Source organism: Eucyclogobius newberryi, unplaced genomic scaffold (assembly GCF_026437365.1).
Source record: "Eucyclogobius newberryi isolate DKJ021-1_F unplaced genomic scaffold, fEucNew1.0.hap1 SCAF_37, whole genome shotgun sequence".
Taxonomy (NCBI): Eukaryota; Metazoa; Chordata; class Actinopteri; order Gobiiformes; family Gobiidae; genus Eucyclogobius; species Eucyclogobius newberryi.
The window spans coordinates 445567-464263 of record NW_027316023.1 but is presented as its reverse complement, the minus strand read 5'-3'; the positions used below and the strand labels follow the sequence as shown (position 1 = coordinate 464263).

Sequence of the window (18697 nt, the reverse complement as noted above, 5' to 3'; positions counted from 1 at the left end):
GTTTGATGGCTCGTTCTTAAAAACACAAGACTCTGTCAGTCTATGACTGCATTAGACAACTAGATGTGACTTTGTTCTAAAGATTCGTGTCAAATAGTTTGCAAAAAATTAGTCACGTTACTGTATTTTTAACTCTAAACTGCGAAGAGAAAACACAAAGCGGAGCCGGCGCCGCTCAGCAGAGAGGGTTGAGTCTCTACGGTTCTCATGTCCGTTATAAGGATCCTCCGCGCGCGCCCCGGCTCCAGACACAGATCTAACCGACACGAATCATGGCAGAGACCGCTCCCGCAGCAGCCCCGGCTCCGGCCAAAGCCAAGGCCCCCAAGAAGAAGGCCGCGGCCAAGAAGAAGGACGCGGGCCCCAGCCTCACGAAGCTGATCACCGACGCCATCGCCGAGTCCAAGGAGCGCAAGGGCACTTCCGTGGCCGCGGTGAAGAAGGCGCTGGCGGCAAAGGGCGTCGATGTGGCGAAAGCCAACAAGCGCATCAACACCACTCTGAAGAAGATGGTGGCCTCAGGCACCGTGAGCCAGACCAAGGGCACGGGGGCCTCCGGCTCCTTCAAACTGGCCACGAAGGAGGCCAAGCCCAAGACCGCAGCGAAGAAGAAGAGCCCCGTTAAAGCCAAGAAGCCCGCGGCGGCGGCGAAGAAGGCAGCTTCCCCCAAGAAGAAGGTGGTGAAGAAGGCGCCCGCCAAGAAGGCCAAGTCCCCGGCCAAGAAAGCGGCGAAGAAGCCCGCCAAGAGCCCCAAGAAAGTGGCAGCCAAGAAGCCCGCCAAGAGCCCCAAGAAAGCTGCGCCCAAGAAGGCCGCCAAGGCAGTGAAGAAGAGCCCCGCGAAGAAGGCCCCCGCAAAGAAGGCCCCGGCAAGGAAGGCCAAGAAGTAAAGTCACAGCGACCACCACGACCCTCAAAAGGCTCTTTTAAGAGCCACCACTCTCTCTAAAGAGCAGCTCTTCCCTTGAATATCAATGTTGCAGAATCACAATCACAGTAATCATGAAACACATTATGTTTATTACTGGGAGAGTCAGTTTGGTTTCAGGAAAGAACGACCTACATCTTTAGCACTTCCACAGAAAACAGAACATATCACCACAGCAATTGAAAATAAACAGCGCTCTAGCACTTTATATCGACCTCAAAAAGAACTTCCAAACCATAGACCATATTCATTGAAGACAATTACAGGGATTGCAGGGGGCGCCACAATGACAATATCTGTGGCTCGGGTAAAACTTTGGGACTCATTGGATTGTCACTCAAAAACATCACCTAAGCTCTCTATATTTATCAGTTTAAAGCAACAACAAAATCATATTAATTTGAAAAGGGAAAAAAAATGACTGAACCATTGAAGTGTGGCATGTCGTAAATGAGAAACGTTAAACAAGTTGTCTTAAACAAAATGTGTTCAAAACCATCTTGTTTTGTTGTTGTTTTTATATATTTGTTTTCTTCTCTGCTCCTTTTTGATTGTGCTGGTCATTTCTGTGAACGTAAATAGCACAACATTGACACAAAACGGTTCTTCTGTGAGACTCACCCACAGAAGAACAGAATTATAATACAATACTATAGTACTTTACAAGGCAGTGCAATAGGCACGTTGTCTTGCTTTATTTCATCAGTTTCACGTTTTTATACATTTATAAAAATAGTATATATTTTGTATTTTTTATTATTATGTTTTCAATATTCTCTGTCCATGAAACAGCTGTAAATAAGAGTGTCACTATTGTTATTATATAGTATAAGAGCTTTTTTTATAAGAGCTTTTCGAGTTGTTTTCATCCGTTATTTTTCACTTCTGTACCTACTTTGTGTTGCAACAGTGGAATTTCCACATTGTGGGACAAATAAAGGCTTGTGATCTTATATCACTACAATATATTATTCTATGTGATCCTGAAACATGGACGCATTGTGACGTTTTTGACGAACAAAGTGTTTAATATGTTTGATGAGGACAACTCAAAATGAACTGTTACAGTTTCAAAAGCCTTGAAGAAACTCAAACTAAAATCTGATCACGTTATTTATGAAGTTATAGAATGAAAGGGACAGAACACGGGGCGCGTGGGACAGAGGCGTGGTTAATGTTTGAATTCAGAGCGCGAGCCCAGCTCAGCCAATCGGCTTCGCCCTGGTTGTATAAAGCCCGCTGCCGCTGGCTGAGAGAGCAAAGAGTTTCAGGTTTGACACTGACCCAAGAGCAGAGAAAATGGCCAGAACGAAGCAGACAGCGCGTAAATCCACCGGAGGAAAGGCTCCCAGGAAGCAGCTCGCCACCAAGGCGGCCCGCAAGAGCGCCCCGGCCACCGGCGGCGTCAAGAAGCCTCACCGTTACAGGCCCGGCACCGTGGCCCTGAGGGAGATCCGCCGCTACCAGAAGTCCACCGAGCTGCTCATCCGCAAGCTGCCCTTCCAGCGCCTCGTCAGGGAGATCGCCCAGGACTTCAAGACCGACCTGCGCTTCCAGAGCTCTGCCGTCATGGCTCTGCAGGAGGCCAGCGAGGCCTACCTGGTGGGTCTGTTCGAGGACACCAACCTGTGCGCCATCCACGCCAAGAGAGTGACCATCATGCCCAAGGACATCCAGCTGGCCCGACGCATCCGCGGAGAGAGGGCTTAAACTGACCCCGAGTGAACCCAAAGCAACGGCTCTTTTAAGAGCCACCAACACATTCTAAGAGCCATACTTGACCAGAACATTGCTTGGAATCCTAAATAGGGCCACCTTTAAAAAAACATATTAAATACCAACTCAATTAGGTGAAACTGTCATGTTCATGTGCAATTATACTCTAAAGCAATTAAGGCCAAGTTCATGTGCCTATAACTGATGTAAATAAGAGTGTACGTAACTGTATTAGTATTTTAGTCTTATTCTAGCTAGTTTTACTTTACTTTTATTTATGGTTTTCCTCCATTCCCTATTAAGATATGAGAGGAGTTTTGTTCTATAAGAAGTTTTTTTTCTCATACTTCCTAAAGTTAATTCAGCCTAACACGTATGTTATATCATATATTTATAAGACATTTTTTTTTTTTGCCATTGCCAATGAACTGAATTCACGAACATAAGATTAAGATAAACCTTTAATAATCCACACAGTGGGGAAATGTCAGTGTTACAACATAGGTACAGAAGTGAGACATCAGATAACTTACACTTTTAATAGTTAAGATATTCCTTTATTGTCCCACATGGGGAAATTTCATTGGTGCAACGTTGGTAGATACAGATCACTTATAGGAAGTCTGAAAAACACTTTCAGTAGAAGATCTCCTATAAATAAATAAAAACTCCCATAGACAAATAAATAAATACATAAATACCATTGCATGTGATCACGACAGTAATTGCACATGCATATGTGTCACGACAGCACATAGACTGCACATGCATTTCACAGTAATTGCAATTCATGTGCAAATAGAGGAGCCCTTACAAAAGGAAAAAAAGAAAAACCTTATATTCTTAACAAAAGTAAAAAAATAAATGAAACAAAAATGTACAATGATAAAACAACTTTTATAAACTCAAAACGAAAAACAATTCTAATCTGCTACAGGATACAATTATCAACATTACAATTTAGTAGTAGTGTTATAGCCACAGTGTTGTTCCCCATTGTAAGTTCTCTTGTCCTAAATGTACAGTCGTGAACTTGAATGTATTGTTTCATGTATTGTTACTTTGGTAAAGCGGAGAGGATATCCGTGCTCTGATTGGAGAATCAAACTAACGCTCAGCCGACCAATCAGAAGTCAGCACTGCTGCTATATATACCGCCTGTGAGCGGCCACAGAGAACAGTTTCTCCCTCGTGTGAAATCATCTGATACTACAAACATGTCTGGAAGAGGAAAGGGCGCCGGTAAAGCCAGAGCAAAGGCAAAGAGCCGCTCCTCCAGAGCCGGGCTGCAGTTCCCCGTGGGCCGTGTGCACAGGCTGCTGAGGAAGGGTAACTACGCCCAGCGCGTCGGAGCCGGAGCTCCCGTCTACCTGGCCGCGGTGCTCGAGTACCTGACCGCTGAGATCCTGGAGTTGGCCGGTAACGCCGCCAGAGACAACAAGAAGACCAGGATCATCCCCCGCCACCTGCAGCTGGCCGTCCGCAACGACGAGGAGCTGAACAAGCTGCTGGGAGGAGTGACCATCGCCCAGGGAGGCGTGCTGCCCAACATCCAGGCCGTGCTCCTGCCCAAGAAGACCGAGAAGGCCAAGTAAAGCCAGACCCGGATAACAACACAACGGCTCTTTTAAGAGCCACCCACTCCAGAGAAGGAAACAAAACTGTTGCCTGATTTCTAACTGAAACTTGTTTGCAGGTCAACTTGTCCACATTTTAGTGACTTACAAATGGGTGAGAATATGTCAAACATGGCAAAGAAAATAATTGTCAAACGTCTCACTGGTCAAAACTAACAGTGATGAATTGGTCAAATCCCAAAACTAAAAGCCTGTTAAATATTCCAACAACCGAATTGAATTAAACCATATAAATTATAAAGTGCTGTGATTTCAGGTACTCTTGAGTCTTGTTTTGCTTTGTCTGTCCAAAAGTTAAAACTTGTCTAAATCCAGTTAAATGCCATATTATCTTCGCTCTCTAGTGGTGGATTTGATCACTGACGGTCATTTAACTGTGTATTCAAGTCACAGACAAAGCTCCCATTTATATATATATATATATTACATTTTTTTACGATTAAATAAACACAATTTTGATTGTTTTGTTTCATTTAGCAAAACCCTACACACAATTAGCACAACCACAAACCCAATTAGCAAAACACCTTAGCTCCTTTGCAAAATGAACCACTCTTGTAAAAACTCTTCACTAATTGATCAAAACCATATTTTTTTACCATATGAAACACACATGTTGCATATGACTTATCTATGTTTGCACCAGTTACACACCAGTTACACACCAGTTACACACCAGATACACACAAGTTACACACCAGTTACACACCAGATACACACCAGTTACACACCAGTTACACACCAGATACACACCAGATACACACCAGTTACACACCAGTTACACACCAGATACACACCAGATACACACCAGTTACACACCAGTTACACACCAGATACACACCAGATACACACCAGTTACACACCAGATACACACAAGTTACACACCAGTTACACACCAGATACACACCAGTTACACACCAGTTACACACCAGATACACACCAGATACACACCAGTTACACACCAGATACACACCAGATACACACCAGATACACACCAGATACACACCAGATACACACAAGTTACACACCAGTTACACACCAGATACACTCCAGTTACACTCCAGTTACACACCAGTTACACACCAGATACACACCAGATACACACCAGTTACACACCAGATACACACCAGATACACACCAGATACACACCAGATACACACCAGATACACACAAGTTACACACAAGTTACACACCAGTTACACACCAGATACACTCCAGTTACACGCCAGTTACACACCAGTTACACACCAGATACACACCAGTTACACACCAGATACACTCCAGTTACACAGCAGTTACACACCAGTTACACACCAGATACACACCAGTTACACACCAGATACACTCCAGTTACACACCAGTTACACACCAGATACACACCAGATACACACCAGTTACACTCCAGATACACACCAGTTACACACCAGATACACACCAGATACACACCAGATACACACAAGTTACACACCAGTTACACACCAGATACACTCCAGTTACACGCCAGTTACACACCAGTTACACGCCAGTTACACACCAGTTACACACCAGATACACACCAGTTACACACCAGTTACACACCAGATACACTCCAGTTACACACCAGTTACACACCAGTTACACACCAGATACACACCAGTTACACACCAGATACACTCCAGTTACACACCAGTTACACACCAGATACACACCAGATACACACCAGTTACACTCCAGATACACACCAGTTACACACCAGATACACTCCAGTTACACACCAGTTACACACCAGATACACACCAGTTACACACCAGTTACACACCAGTTACACACCAGATACACACCAGTTACACACCAGATGGGTGTGGTCATTTGGCTCATGGGTGTGGTCATTTGGCACATGGGTGTGGTCATTTGACAGTCAGTGCTTTAGCATTGCAAAGAAGTGACATTTTGATAAACTTCTGTGTCTTAAATACATACAAGTGTGTTCAGTGTTGTAAATCACTGTGTGTGTTGTTTTGCACAAAGTGTGAACTGACTTATTGTGTTACAGTGGTGCAGATCTGAGGCCCAGTTTTGCTCCTTGACTGTAAGGTTTTGATAATTGGGCTAAACTTTAGATTTTAGTGTTTATTCAATAGTAAAAACAACTATAATATTAGTTAAAGTTTGTAGATCCCACAAGCACTTCTGTGAAAGAACTGTGTTTGTTAATTGTGTGGTTTGCAGTTATTTTTGTTGAGTTGTTTAATACACAGTAAAGTACCATCAGTGATGAGATCAACTGCTTTGAAAATACATTTACTGTATCAGAAAACAAAATAAACACGTGTTCTAACTAAGAAAGGGTTAGGGTCAATTACAGAATTCACAGACTGGGAAATGCTTTGGCATCAAAGGTGCAACATACAATGTAAAATATATGAAAAAGGGAATGCATAATATTTTGTATTTACAAACAACTGGATTGAAGCTATGAATTTACCTTGTAATTATTTCTTGTGATTTAGTAAGAATTGAGCATTATTATCAATATGTGTACTTTTGGTTTTATTAAATGATAGTTCTGAATTTAGTAGTTTCATCTGAGATTTTCTTTTCTTTTTTTTTATTTAGATATTTTAGAAATCCTTTAGTTCTTTATTTCAATATTTCCCAGAGGAATTGTAAAAGAGAAAACACCACTTCTTATAATCCACCAATCAGCTTCGAGGAACAGCACAGCTTATCTGCATGAGGCTTGCTTTAAAGCGCGGGGCGGCGCGCTCTCAAGTCATTCGTCCGTCTGTCCTCAGAACAGCTCACGATGCCTGAACCCGCCAAGGCCGCGCCCAAGAAGGGCTCCAAGAAAGCCGTGACCAAGACCGCTGGGAAAGGCGGCAAGAAGAGGAGAAAGTCCAGGAAGGAGAGCTACGCCATCTACGTGTACAAGGTGCTGAAGCAGGTCCACCCCGACACCGGCATCTCCTCCAAGGCCATGGGCATCATGAACTCTTTCGTCAACGACATCTTCGAGAGGATCGGCGGAGAGGCCTCCCGCCTGGCGCACTACAACAAGCGCTCCACCATCACCTCCAGAGAGATCCAGACCGCCGTGCGCCTCCTGCTGCCCGGAGAGCTGGCCAAGCACGCCGTGTCCGAGGGCACCAAGGCCGTGACCAAGTACACCAGCTCCAAGTAAACCCCAGTGTGCTCCAACCTTTCAACAACGGCCCTTCTCAGGGCCACCCACATCTGACAAAGATGAACGTCTACCACTTGCTTTTATATATGTATATATATATATATATATATAATTAGATAAGAGGTCTCCACCCAGAGTAAAATTAGGTTGGTTAAACCGCTCTAAATTTGCAACGTCTGGTTAAATTCAAAGATTGTTTGACGGACTTGAAATGAATCATGCTCTGAATAAAGCAGTAAACTAAATATGTAAAGTTAGTTACTGGAGTGTTATACTCTATTGTAAATGGAAATGTTAAGTATTCATTCACAAATGTTACAACCTCGTAGATGAGCATATTTAATGTAGGCCCATATTATTAATAATGTATATACTTAGATTTTTGTGAAATGTTTCAAAAGTGGAAAGATGAGCACTTACGCACTTTATTGTGGAGTTAATTGTATGCTGTGAATGAACAGTATTTTCATTTAAGTGAAAGGGCATCGTTTTTCAGTTTGTTAATATCGTGAGAAATGTGTACGTTTTTTTCTTTTAAGACTAAAAAAAGCAAAAGTATTGTTCTGCGTAAACGACCTTTGGGAGGCACGTTCCTATTGGTGGAAGAACGGCCACGCCCACAGACTGTCTTCACCTGCGTCCGCAAAAGCAGGATAAACACCATTGGAGCGGCCGTTAGAGCCACATCTGACTCTTCCACCAAGAAACAGTAAACATGAGTAGACGCGGCAAAGGAGGAAAAGGACTCGGTAAAGGAGGCGCCAAGCGCCACCGCAAAGTTCTCCGTGACAACATCCAGGGCATCACCAAGCCCGCTATCCGCCGTCTGGCTCGCCGCGGCGGCGTGAAGCGTATCTCCGGTCTGATCTACGAGGAGACCCGCGGAGTGCTCAAGGTTTTCCTGGAGAACGTGATCCGTGACGCCGTCACCTACACCGAGCACGCCAAGAGGAAGACCGTGACCGCCATGGACGTGGTGTACGCCCTGAAGAGACAGGGCCGCACTCTGTACGGCTTCGGAGGTTAAACGACACTTGACTGAACACGACAACAACAACAACGGCTCTTTTAAGAGCCACACACATGTGCAGAAGAGCATTATCTTTTCTCATGGTTACACCTCGTTTGATCCTAAATTATTAAAACTGGAAAAAGTAGAATAAAACCGTAGATCTACAGCGTGGCTATGAACTGTCTCAGATATATATTGTATTTTATATATATATATATATATATATAAATGGGAGCTCTATCTGTGACTTAAATTCACAGATAAATGACCAGTGATCACATCCACCACCAGAGAGTGAAGATAATATGGGATTTAACTGGATTTAGACAGTTTTAACTTCTGGATATAAAGACAAAACAAGACTCAAGAGTACCTGAAATCACAGCCCTTTATCATTTGTATGGTGATTATATGGATGAAATGGACTGAACTGAAGTAACTGGACATTTACAAAATGAAAAGACCAACTTTAGCAGTGAACCTGAAAATGGGCACTTGGAGGTAATATTGAATGTACTGGTCAACTAAATATATTAGAACAAAATCATAACTTGATTTTGGGCCCAAAATGAGTCCAAGACATTGTAACATCTTTCTGTTGTCTTTAGTCCACATCCAGAGCTGTCACAGCCCAGACAACCCCCTCTGCTCAAAACAATCTTCTGCTTCTTTATGCATTATCTCCCCCCGGGATGGTAAATAAGTTGGGAAGTATGAACCCGCCCAAACGTTATGAACCTGAGACTGGCCGTTGGATACGGGCCTGAGTCCGTCAATCGATCATGTTTATATGTTTGCAGACTGTGAGGATGCAGAGTTTACAACCGGCCACTAGAGGCCTGTATAGTCCAAGCTCAGGGAGCCGAGTAAAAGACCTGAGGACGGGCGAGCAGAGAGTGTGGAGCACGGGACGTAACATCGATTAGTTTATACCTGGCAAAACATTCCATTTCCATAGCATTTATTACACGGCCCTCAGACCCACGGCCCTCAGACCCACGGCCCTCAGACCCACGGCCCTCAGACCCACGGCCCTCAGACCCACGGCCCTCAGAGGCCCTCAGACCCACGGCCCTCAGACCCACGGCCCTCAGAGCCCCTCAGAGGCCCTCAGAGGCCCTCAGACCCACGGCCCTCAGGCCCGTGGTGGTCATCAGTTTGATGATATGTTCAGTTATTAAACTCATGGATCATAGTTTTACGCCTGTAGGTTATTCGAGGCATTTGGGCTCACCCACGGCACCTCGCCCGTTCACGTCACCTACACGCGCTCTGATTGGTCTAGACCAGGGGGGTCAAACTCAATTGGGTCGCGGGCCGAACACAACGTAAAAAATAAAACAATACAAAATATAAGAACTAAATAGCTTTATAAAGCCTACGCTGTTTTTCAAGCAATTACTGGATCAATTAAAAGAAATTACAAACACGTTTGTTCTCATAAACTGAAATGTATTTAGAAAAACAAGTGTCATTTCACCAACTCTGAGCTTCAGTTTATGAGCATCACAACTTCAGAGTTGATCTACAGAGATAAACATTTAGTCTATTGTTAAATATAGTTAAATATTGTATTTGAATTAACAAAATAAACTTCTCAAGATCTAAAAAAACCTTTTAAAAGTACTAAGTAACATTTCCACTTCTGTGTAGTCCTCTGTAGTTCTCTGTAGTTCTCTGTAGTTCTCTGTAGTCCTCTGTAGTTCTCTGTAGTTCTCTGTAGTCCTCTGTAGTCATCTGTAGTCCTCTGTAGTTCTCTGTAGTCATCTGTAGTTCTCTGTAGTTCTCTGTAGTCATCTGTAGTCCTCTGTAGTCCTCTGTAGTTCTCTGTAGTCATCTGTAGTCCTCTGTAGTTCTCTGTAGTCATCTGTAGTCCTCTGTAGTCCTCTGTAGTTCTCTGTAGTTCTCTGTAGTCATCTGTAGTTCTCTGTAGTCATCTGTAGTCCTCTGTAGTTCTCTGTAGTCATCTGTAGTTCTCTGTAGTTCTCTGTAGTCCTCTGTAGTCATCTGTAGTCCTCTGTAGTTCTCTGTAGTCCTCTGTAGTTCTCTGTAGTTCTCTGTAGTCCTCTGTAGTTCTCTGTAGTCATCTGTAGTCCTCTGTAGTTCTCTGTAGTCATATGTAGTTCTCTGTAGTTATCTGTAGTCATCTGTAGTTCTCTGTAGTTCTCTGTAGTTCTCTGTAGTCCTCTGTAGTTCTCTGTAGTCCTCTGTAGTTCTCTGTAGTTCTCTGTAGTCATCTGTAGTCCTCTGTAGTTCTCTGTAGTTCTCTGTATCATCTGTAGTCCTTTGTAGTTCTCTGTAGTCCTCTGTAGTTCTCTGTAGTTCTCTGTAGTCCTCTGTAGTTCTCTGTAGTCATCTGTAGTCCTCTGTAGTTCTCTGTAGTTCTCTGTAGTTCTCTGTAGTCATCTGTAGTCCTCTGTAGTCCTCTGTAGTTCTCTGTAGTTCTCCGTAGTTCTCTGTAGTTCTCTGTAGTTCTCTGTAGGTCTCTGTAGTCATCTGTAGTTCTCTGTAGTTTTCTGTAGTTCTCTGTAGTTCTCTGTAGTTCTCCGTAGTTCTCTGTAGTTCTCTGTAGGTCTCTGTAGGTCTCTGTAGTTCTCTGTAGTTCTCTGTAGTTCTCTGTAGTTTTCTGTAGTTCTCTGTAGTCATCTGTAGTTCTCTGTAGTTCTCTGTAGTCATCTGTAGTCCTCTGTAGTTCTCTGTAGTTCTCTGTAGGTCTCTGTAGTTCTCTGTAGTTCTCTGTAGTTCTCTGTAGTCATCTGTAGTCCTCTGTAGTCCTCTGTAGTTCTCTGTAGTCATCTGTAGTTCTCTGTAGTTCTCTGTAGTCCTCTGTAGTCCTCTGTAGTTCTCTGTAGTCCTCTGTAGTTCTCTGTAGTTATCTGTAGTTCTCTGTAGTCCTCTGTAGTTCTCTGTAGTTCTCTGTAGTTCTCTGTAGTCCTCTGTAGTTCTCTGTAGTTATCTGTAGTTCTCTGTAGTCCTCTGTAGTTCTCTGTAGTCCTCTGTAGTTCTCTGTAGTCATCTGTAGTCCTCTGTAGTTCTCTGTAGTCATATGTAGTTCTCTGTAGTTATCTGTAGTTATCTGTAGTTCTCTGTAGTTCTCTGTAGTTCTCTGTAGTCCTCTGTAGTTCTCTGTAGTCCTCTGTAGTTCTCTGTAGTTCTCTGTAGTCATCTGTAGTCCTCTGTAGTTCTCTGTAGTTCTCTGTATCATCTGTAGTCCTTTGTAGTTCTCTGTAGTCCTCTGTAGTTCTCTGTAGTTCTCTGTAGTCCTCTGTAGTTCTCTGTAGTCATCTGTAGTCCTCTGTAGTTCTCTGTAGTTCTCTGTAGTTCTCTGTAGTCATCTGTAGTCCTCTGTAGTCCTCTGTAGTTCTCTGTAGTTCTCCGTAGTTCTCTGTAGTTCTCTGTAGTTCTCTGTAGGTCTCTGTAGTCATCTGTAGTTCTCTGTAGTTTTCTGTAGTTCTCTGTAGTTCTCTGTAGTTCTCCGTAGTTCTCTGTAGTTCTCTGTAGGTCTCTGTAGGTCTCTGTAGTTCTCTGTAGTTCTCTGTAGTTTTCTGTAGTTCTCTGTAGTCATCTGTAGTTCTCTGTAGTTCTCTGTAGTCATCTGTAGTCCTCTGTAGTTCTCTGTAGTTCTCTGTAGGTCTCTGTAGTTCTCTGTAGTTCTCTGTAGTTCTCTGTAGTCATCTGTAGTCCTCTGTAGTCCTCTGTAGTTCTCTGTAGTCATCTGTAGTTCTCTGTAGTTCTCTGTAGTCCTCTGTAGTCCTCTGTAGTTCTCTGTAGTCCTCTGTAGTTCTCTGTAGTTATCTGTAGTTCTCTGTAGTCCTCTGTAGTTCTCTGTAGTTCTCTGTAGTTCTCTGTAGTCCTCTGTAGTTCTCTGTAGTTATCTGTAGTTCTCTGTAGTCCTCTGTAGTTCTCTGTAGTCCTCTGTAGTCCTCTGTAGTTCTCTGTAGTCATCTGTAGTTCTCTGTAGTTCTCTGTAGTTCTCTGTAGTCCTCTGTAGTCCTCTGTAGTTCTCTGTAGTCATCTGTAGTTCTCTGTAGTTCTCTGTAGTTCTCTGTAGTTCTCTGTAGTCATCTGTAGTTCTCTGTAGTCATCTGTAGTTCTCTGTAGTTCTCTGTAGTCATCTGTAGTCCTCTGTAGTCCTCTGTAGTTCTCTGTAGTCATCTGTAGTCCTCTGTAGTTCTCTGTAGTCATCTGTAGTCCTCTGTAGTCCTCTGTAGTTCTCTGTAGTTCTCTGTAGTCCTCTGTAGTTCTCTGTAGTCCTCTGTAGTCCTCTGTAGTTCTCTGTAGTCATCTGTAGTCCTCTGTAGTCCTCTGTAGTTCTCTGTAGTCATCTGTAGTCCTCTGTAGTTCTCTGTAGTCATCTGTAGTTCTCTGTAGTTCTCTGTAGTTCTCTGTAGTCCTCTGTAGTCATCTGTAGTCCTCTGTAGTTCTCTGTAGTCCTCTGTAGTTCTCTGTAGTTCTCTGTAGTCCTCTGTAGTTCTCTGTAGTCATCTGTAGTTCTCTGTAGTTCTCTGTAGTTCTCTGTAGTTCTCTGTAGTCCTCTGTAGTCCTCTGTAGTTCTCTGTAGTCATCTGTAGTTCTCTGTAGTTCTCTGTAGTTCTCTGTAGTTCTCTGTAGTCATCTGTAGTTCTCTGTAGTCATCTGTAGTTCTCTGTAGTTCTCTGTAGTCCTCTGTAGTTCTCTGTAGTTCTCTGTAGTCATCTGTAGTCCTCTGTAGTTCTCTGTAGTTCTCTGTATCATCTATAGTTCTCTGTAGTCATCTGTAGTCCTCTGTAGTTCTCTGTAGTTCTCTGTAGTTCTCTGTAGTCCTCTGTAGTCCTCTGTAGTTCTCTGTAGTTCTCTGTAGTTCTCTGTAGTTCTCTGTAGGTCTCAGTAGTTCTCTGTAGTTCTCTGTAGTTCTCTGTAGTTCTCTGTAGTTTTCTGTAGTTCTCTGTAGTCATCTGTAGTCCTCTGTAGTTCTCTGTAGTTCTCTGTAGGTCTCTGTAGTTCTCTGTAGTCCTCTGTAGTTCTCTGTAGTTCTCTGTAGTTATCTGTAGGTCTCTGTAGTCCTCTGTAGTTCTCTGTAGTTCTCTGTAGTCCTCTGTAGTTCTCTGTAGTTCTCTGTAGTTCTCTGTATTCCTCTGTAGTTCTCTGTAGTTCTCTGTAGTTCTCTGTAGTTCTCTGTAGTCATCTGTAGTCCTCTGTAGTCCTCTGTAGTTCTCTGTAGTCATCTGTAGTTCTCTGTAGTTCTCTGTAGTCCTCTGTAGTTCTCTGTAGTCCTCTGTAGTTCTCTGTAGTTATCTGTAGTTCTCTGTAGTCCTCTGTAGTTCTCTGTAGTCATCTGTAGTCCTCTGTAGTTCTCTGTAGTCATCTGTAGTTCTCTGTAGTTCTCTGTAGTTCTCTGTAGTTCTCTGTAGTCATCTGTAGTTCTCTGTAGTTCTCTGTAGTCCTCTGTAGTTCTCTGTAGTTCTCTGTAGTTCTCTGTAGTTCTCTGTAGTCATCTGTAGTCCTCTGTAGTCCTCTGTAGTTCTCTGTAGTTCTCTGTAGTTCTCTGTAGTCATCTGTAGTCCTCTGTAGTTCTCTGTAGTCATCTGTAGTTCTCTGTAGTTCTCTGTAGTCATCTGTAGTTCTCTGTAGTCATCTGTAGTCCTCTGTAGTTCTCTGTAGTCATCTGTAGTTCTCTGTAGTTCTCTGTAGTCATCTGTAGTCCTCTGTAGTCCTCTGTAGTTCTCTGTAGTCATCTGTAGTCCTCTGTAGTTCTCTGTAGTCATCTGTAGTCCTCTGTAGTCCTCTGTAGTTCTCTGTAGTTCTCTGTAGTCATCTGTAGTTCTCTGTAGTCATCTGTAGTCCTCTGTAGTTCTCTGTAGTCATCTGTAGTTCTCTGTAGTTCTCTGTAGTCCTCTGTAGTCATCTGTAGTCCTCTGTAGTTCTCTGTAGTCCTCTGTAGTTCACTGTAGTTCTCTGTAGTCCTCTGTAGTTCTCTGTAGTCATCTGTAGTCCTCTGTAGTTCTCTGTAGTCATATGTAGTTCTCTGTAGTTATCTGTAGTCATCTGTAGTTCTCTGTAGTTCTCTGTAGTTCTCTGTAGTCCTCTGTAGTTCTCTGTAGTTCTCTGTAGTTCTCTGTAGTTCTCTCTAGTCCTCTGTAGTTCTCTGTAGTCATCTGTAGTCCTCTGTAGTTCTCTGTAGTCATATGTAGTTCTCTGTAGTTCTCTGTAGTCATCTGTAGTTCTCTGTAGTTCTCTGTAGTTCTCTGTAGTCCTCTGTAGTTCTCTGTAGTCATCTGTAGTTCTCTGTAGTCATCTGTAGTCCTATGTAGTTCTCTGTAGTTCTCTGTAGTCCTCTGTAGTTCTCTGTAGTCCTCTGTAGTCCTCTGTAGTTCTCTGTAGTCCTCTGTAGTTCTCTGTAGTCATATTTAGTTCTCTGTAGTTCTCTGTAGTCCTCTGTAGTTCTCTGTAGTTCTCTGTAGTTCTCTGTAGTTCTCTGTAGTTCTCTGTAGTTCTCTGTAGTCCTCTGTAGTTCTCTGTAGTCCTCTGTAGTTCTCTGTAGTTCTCTGTAGTCATCTGTAGTCCTCTGTAGTTCTCTGTAGTTCTCTGTATCATCTGTAGTCCTTTGTAGTTCTCTGTAGTCCTCTGTAGTTCTCTGTAGTTCTCTGTAGTCCTCTGTAGTTCTCTGTAGTCATCTGTAGTCCTCTGTAGTTCTCTGTAGTTCTCTGTAGTTCTCTCTAGTTCTCTGTAGTCATCTGTAGTCCTCTGTAGTCCTCTGTAGTTCTCTGTAGTTCTCTGTAGGTCTCTGTAGTTCTCTGTAGTTCTCTGTAGGTCTCTGTAGTTCTCTGTAGTTCTCTGTAGTTTTCTGTAGTCATCTGTAGTCCTCTGTAGTTCTCTGTAGTTCTCTGTAGGTCTCTGTAGTTCTCTGTAGTCCTCTGTAGTTCTCTGTAGTTCTCTGTAGTTATCTGTAGGTCTCTGTAGTCCTCTGTAGTTCTCTGTAGTTCTCTGTAGTCCTCTGTAGTTCTCTGTAGTTCTCTGTATTCCTCTGTAGTTCTCTGTAGTTCTCTGTAGTTCTCTGTAGTTCTCTGTAGTCATCTGTAGTCCTCTGTAGTCCTCTGTAGTTCTCTGTAGTCATCTGTAGTTCTCTGTAGTTCTCTGTAGTCCTCTGTAGTCCTCTGTAGTTCTCTGTAGTCCTCTGTAGTTCTCTGTAGTTATCTGTAGTTCTCTGTAGTCCTCTGTAGTTCTCTGTAGTCCTCTGTAGTCCTCTGTAGTTCTCTGTAGTCATCTGTAGTTCTCTGTAGTTCTCTGTAGTTCTCTGTAGTCATCTGTAGTTCTCTGTAGTCCTCTGTAGTTCTCTGTAGTCATCTGTAGTTCTCTGTAGTTCTCTGTAGTCATCTGTAGTTCTCTGTAGTTCTCTGTAGTTCTCTGTAGTCATCTGTAGTTCTCTGTAGTTCTCTGTAGTTCTCTTTACACCTGAACTGACTCACCATTAAACACAAACACACGTGGAGCGTTTAAGGAGGTTAAGTTTCGCCTCAGGCCTTGAAAATATAGAATAAGTTGCATGAGCCACAGTTTCCATCAAACCAAACTCTTTCTCAAATCGTGGGCCAAATATTATGTACAAAATAAAACAATACAAAATGGCCACTGGGGGAGTCTGCGACATGCTGCAGCGAGCCACGCCCTATCCAGATATTATAATAGATCCATGCATGATGATCTGGTGCCGACCATAACTTTATTCACACGTATTTACGACATAATAAGCATCATGTTTAGCATTTTGTGGCGCTGGCTTCTTCCTGGTGTATTTGTCGATACACTTATGATGCTAATGTAGACTTATTTATGTTTGTTTTTCAGTTTCATTCGAACTTTTCACACCACAATTGTAAATCATTGTAAGCTGTCTTGATCTGCGTTTCAAATACACAACTATTCAACGCGTAGAGAGCAGATCTGAGAGCAGTACAGTATCTGTGTTAGAGATAATTGTGATGTAGAATGTACCAGCTTTAGCTCACACTTCCAGGTTTGTTCTCTACTGTTATTGTCTGTGTTAAGGATAACTGTTGTGTTATTTTAACATAACGGTTGTGTTATTTTAACATAACTGTTGTGTTATTTTAACATAACTGTTGTGTTATTTTAACATAACTGTTGTGTTATTTTAACATAACTGTTGTGTTATTTTAACATAACTGTTGTGTTATTTTAACTTAACTGTTGTGTTATTTTAACATAACTGTTGTGTTGTTTTAACATAACTGTTGTGTTATTTTACCATAACTGTTGTGTTATTTACCTGCCTTCTCTTACACGGTTTGTCTGCAGTGCTTCTTCATTGTTGTCATTAAATAGTTTTCCTGACATTTAGTGTATTTTTTCAGTTACCGTTGCTAAATATACTTTAACCCTTCGGGGTCCGAAGCTTTTTTGGCCGTTCTTGGGTACCTTCAATTTTGCCCTGATATACTACATTAAGAAATGTTTACCAGACCAATGTTGGGTATCTTTTTTCCAGCACAACCTCATCAATATGTTCAGTTAGTTTTTCACTTTGACATACTATTTCAACATACTGGACCTAAACACACACAGAAAACACAAAGTCTAGAAAAATTATGTTTTTTTCATTATAAAACCCTCAAACATGCTCAACCAAGCGTTTAAAAAGGTTCAAAGTGAACCACAAGGTGCAAATATGAACATATAAAAGTATTCTTGTGATATATACAAGCAATAAACAACTATTTACAATAAAAAGTTGCTAAATCCACAGGCGTTTTTCTATTTGTGCTACAACAGTTAGAGAGCCACATCACAGGCCTTGTACTTCCATGTGAGTGATGTTCAGAAGGAGCTCTAAACCAGGTCTAAACCAGGACTGAACCAGGACTAAACCAGGACTAAACCAGGACTAAACCAGGTCTAAACCAGGTCTAAACCAGGACTAAACCAGGTCTAAACCAGGACTAAACCAGGTCTAAACCAGGACTAAACCAGGACTAAACCAGGTCTAAACCAGGTCTAAACCATGTCTAAACCAGGACTAAACCAGGTCTAAACCAGGACTAAACCAGGACTAAACCAGTTCTAAACCAGGACTAAACCAGGTCTAAACCAGGACTAAACCAGGTCTAAACCAGGACTAAACCAGGACTAAACCAGGACTAAACCAGGTCTAAACCAGGACTAAACCAGGACTAAACCAGGACTAAACCAGGTAAAACCAGGTCTAAACCAGGACTAAACCAGGACTAAACCAGGACTAAACCAGGTCAAAACCAGGTCTAAACCAGGTCTAAACCAGGACTAAACCAGGTCTAAACCAGGACTAAACCAGGACTAAATCAGGTCTAAACCAGGACTAAACCAGGACTAAACCAGTTCTAAACCAGGACTAAACCAGGTCTAAACCAGGACTAAACCAGGTCTAAACCAGGACTAAACCAGGACTAAACCAGGACTAAACCAGGTCTAAACCAGGACTAAACCAGGACTAAACCAGGACTAAACCAGGTAAAACCAGGTCTAAACCAGGACTAAACCAGGTCAAAAACAGGTCTAAACCAGCAATAAACCAGGACTAAACCAGGTCTAAACTAGGACTGAACCAGGACTAAAGCAGGTCTAAACCAGGACTAAACCAGGACTAAACCAGTTCTAAACCAGGACTAAACCAGGTCTAAACCAGGACTAAACCAGGTCTAAACCAGGACTAAACCAGGTCTAAACCAGGACTAAACCAGGACTAAACCAGGACTAAACCAGGTAAAACCAGGTCTAAACCAGGACTAAACCAGGTCAAAACCAGGTCCAAACCAGCAATAAACCAGGACTAAACCAGGTCTAAACTAGGACTGAACCAGGACTAAAGCAGGTCTAAACCAGGTCTAAACCATTTCTAAACCAGGACTAAATCAGGACTAAACCAGGTCTAAACCAGGACTAAACCAGGTCTAAACCAGGACTAAACCAGGACTAAACCAGGACTAAACCAGGTCTAAACCAGGACTAAACCAGGACTATACCAGGTCTAAATCAGGACTAAACCAGGACTAAAAAAAGACTAAACCAGGTCTAAACCAGGTCTAAACCAGGACTAAACCAGGACTAAACCAGGTCTAAACCAGGTCTAAACCAGGACTAAACCAGGTCTAAACCAGGACTAAACCAGGACTAAACCAGGACTAAACCAGGTCTAAACCAGGTCTAAACAAGGACTAAACCAGGTCTAAACCAGGACTAAACCAGGATTAAAGCAGGTCTAAACCAGGACT

At 42.7% G+C, this 18697-nt stretch overlaps 5 protein-coding genes across 5 annotated transcripts; all 5 read left to right on the top strand.

The window, feature by feature from the left end:
* Window positions 1-213: 213 nt before the first annotated feature.
* LOC140376571 (histone H1-like) lies at window positions 214-909 on the top strand. Its single transcript, XM_072462049.1, has one exon. It carries the CDS (start codon window positions 273-275, stop codon window positions 885-887), a length of 615 nt encoding a protein of 204 aa, XP_072318150.1. The 5' UTR covers window positions 214-272; the 3' UTR covers window positions 888-909.
* Window positions 910-2203: 1294 nt separating this feature from the next.
* On the top strand, window positions 2204-2651 carry LOC140376604 (histone H3). Its single transcript, XM_072462086.1, has one exon. The coding sequence runs from the start codon at window positions 2225-2227 to the stop codon at window positions 2633-2635; it is 411 nt and encodes a 136-aa protein (XP_072318187.1). The 5' UTR covers window positions 2204-2224; the 3' UTR covers window positions 2636-2651.
* A 1176-nt stretch (window positions 2652-3827) lies between these two features.
* On the top strand, window positions 3828-4295 carry LOC140376576 (histone H2A-like). The gene has a single exon (XM_072462053.1). The coding sequence runs from the start codon at window positions 3859-3861 to the stop codon at window positions 4234-4236; it is 378 nt and encodes a 125-aa protein (XP_072318154.1). The 5' UTR covers window positions 3828-3858; the 3' UTR covers window positions 4237-4295.
* Window positions 4296-7046: 2751 nt separating this feature from the next.
* Window positions 7047-7507, top strand: LOC140376577 (histone H2B 1/2). Its single transcript, XM_072462054.1, has one exon. The coding sequence runs from the start codon at window positions 7064-7066 to the stop codon at window positions 7436-7438; it is 375 nt and encodes a 124-aa protein (XP_072318155.1). The 5' UTR covers window positions 7047-7063; the 3' UTR covers window positions 7439-7507.
* Window positions 7508-8156: 649 nt separating this feature from the next.
* On the top strand, window positions 8157-8485 carry LOC140376630 (histone H4-like). Its single transcript, XM_072462116.1, has one exon. It carries the CDS (start codon window positions 8157-8159, stop codon window positions 8466-8468), a length of 312 nt encoding a protein of 103 aa, XP_072318217.1. The 3' UTR covers window positions 8469-8485.
* Window positions 8486-18697: the final 10212 nt, after the last annotated feature.

Excerpts from the sequence above, each read along its gene's own strand:
- LOC140376571 (XM_072462049.1), top strand. The coding sequence starts at position 273 with ATGGCAGAGACCGCTCCCGCAGCAGCCCCGGCTCCGGCCAAAGCCAAG.
- LOC140376604 (XM_072462086.1), top strand. The coding sequence starts at position 2,225 with ATGGCCAGAACGAAGCAGACAGCGCGTAAATCCACCGGAGGAAAGGCT.
- LOC140376576 (XM_072462053.1), top strand. The coding sequence starts at position 3,859 with ATGTCTGGAAGAGGAAAGGGCGCCGGTAAAGCCAGAGCAAAGGCAAAG.
- LOC140376577 (XM_072462054.1), top strand. The coding sequence starts at position 7,064 with ATGCCTGAACCCGCCAAGGCCGCGCCCAAGAAGGGCTCCAAGAAAGCC.
- LOC140376630 (XM_072462116.1), top strand. The coding sequence starts at position 8,157 with ATGAGTAGACGCGGCAAAGGAGGAAAAGGACTCGGTAAAGGAGGCGCC.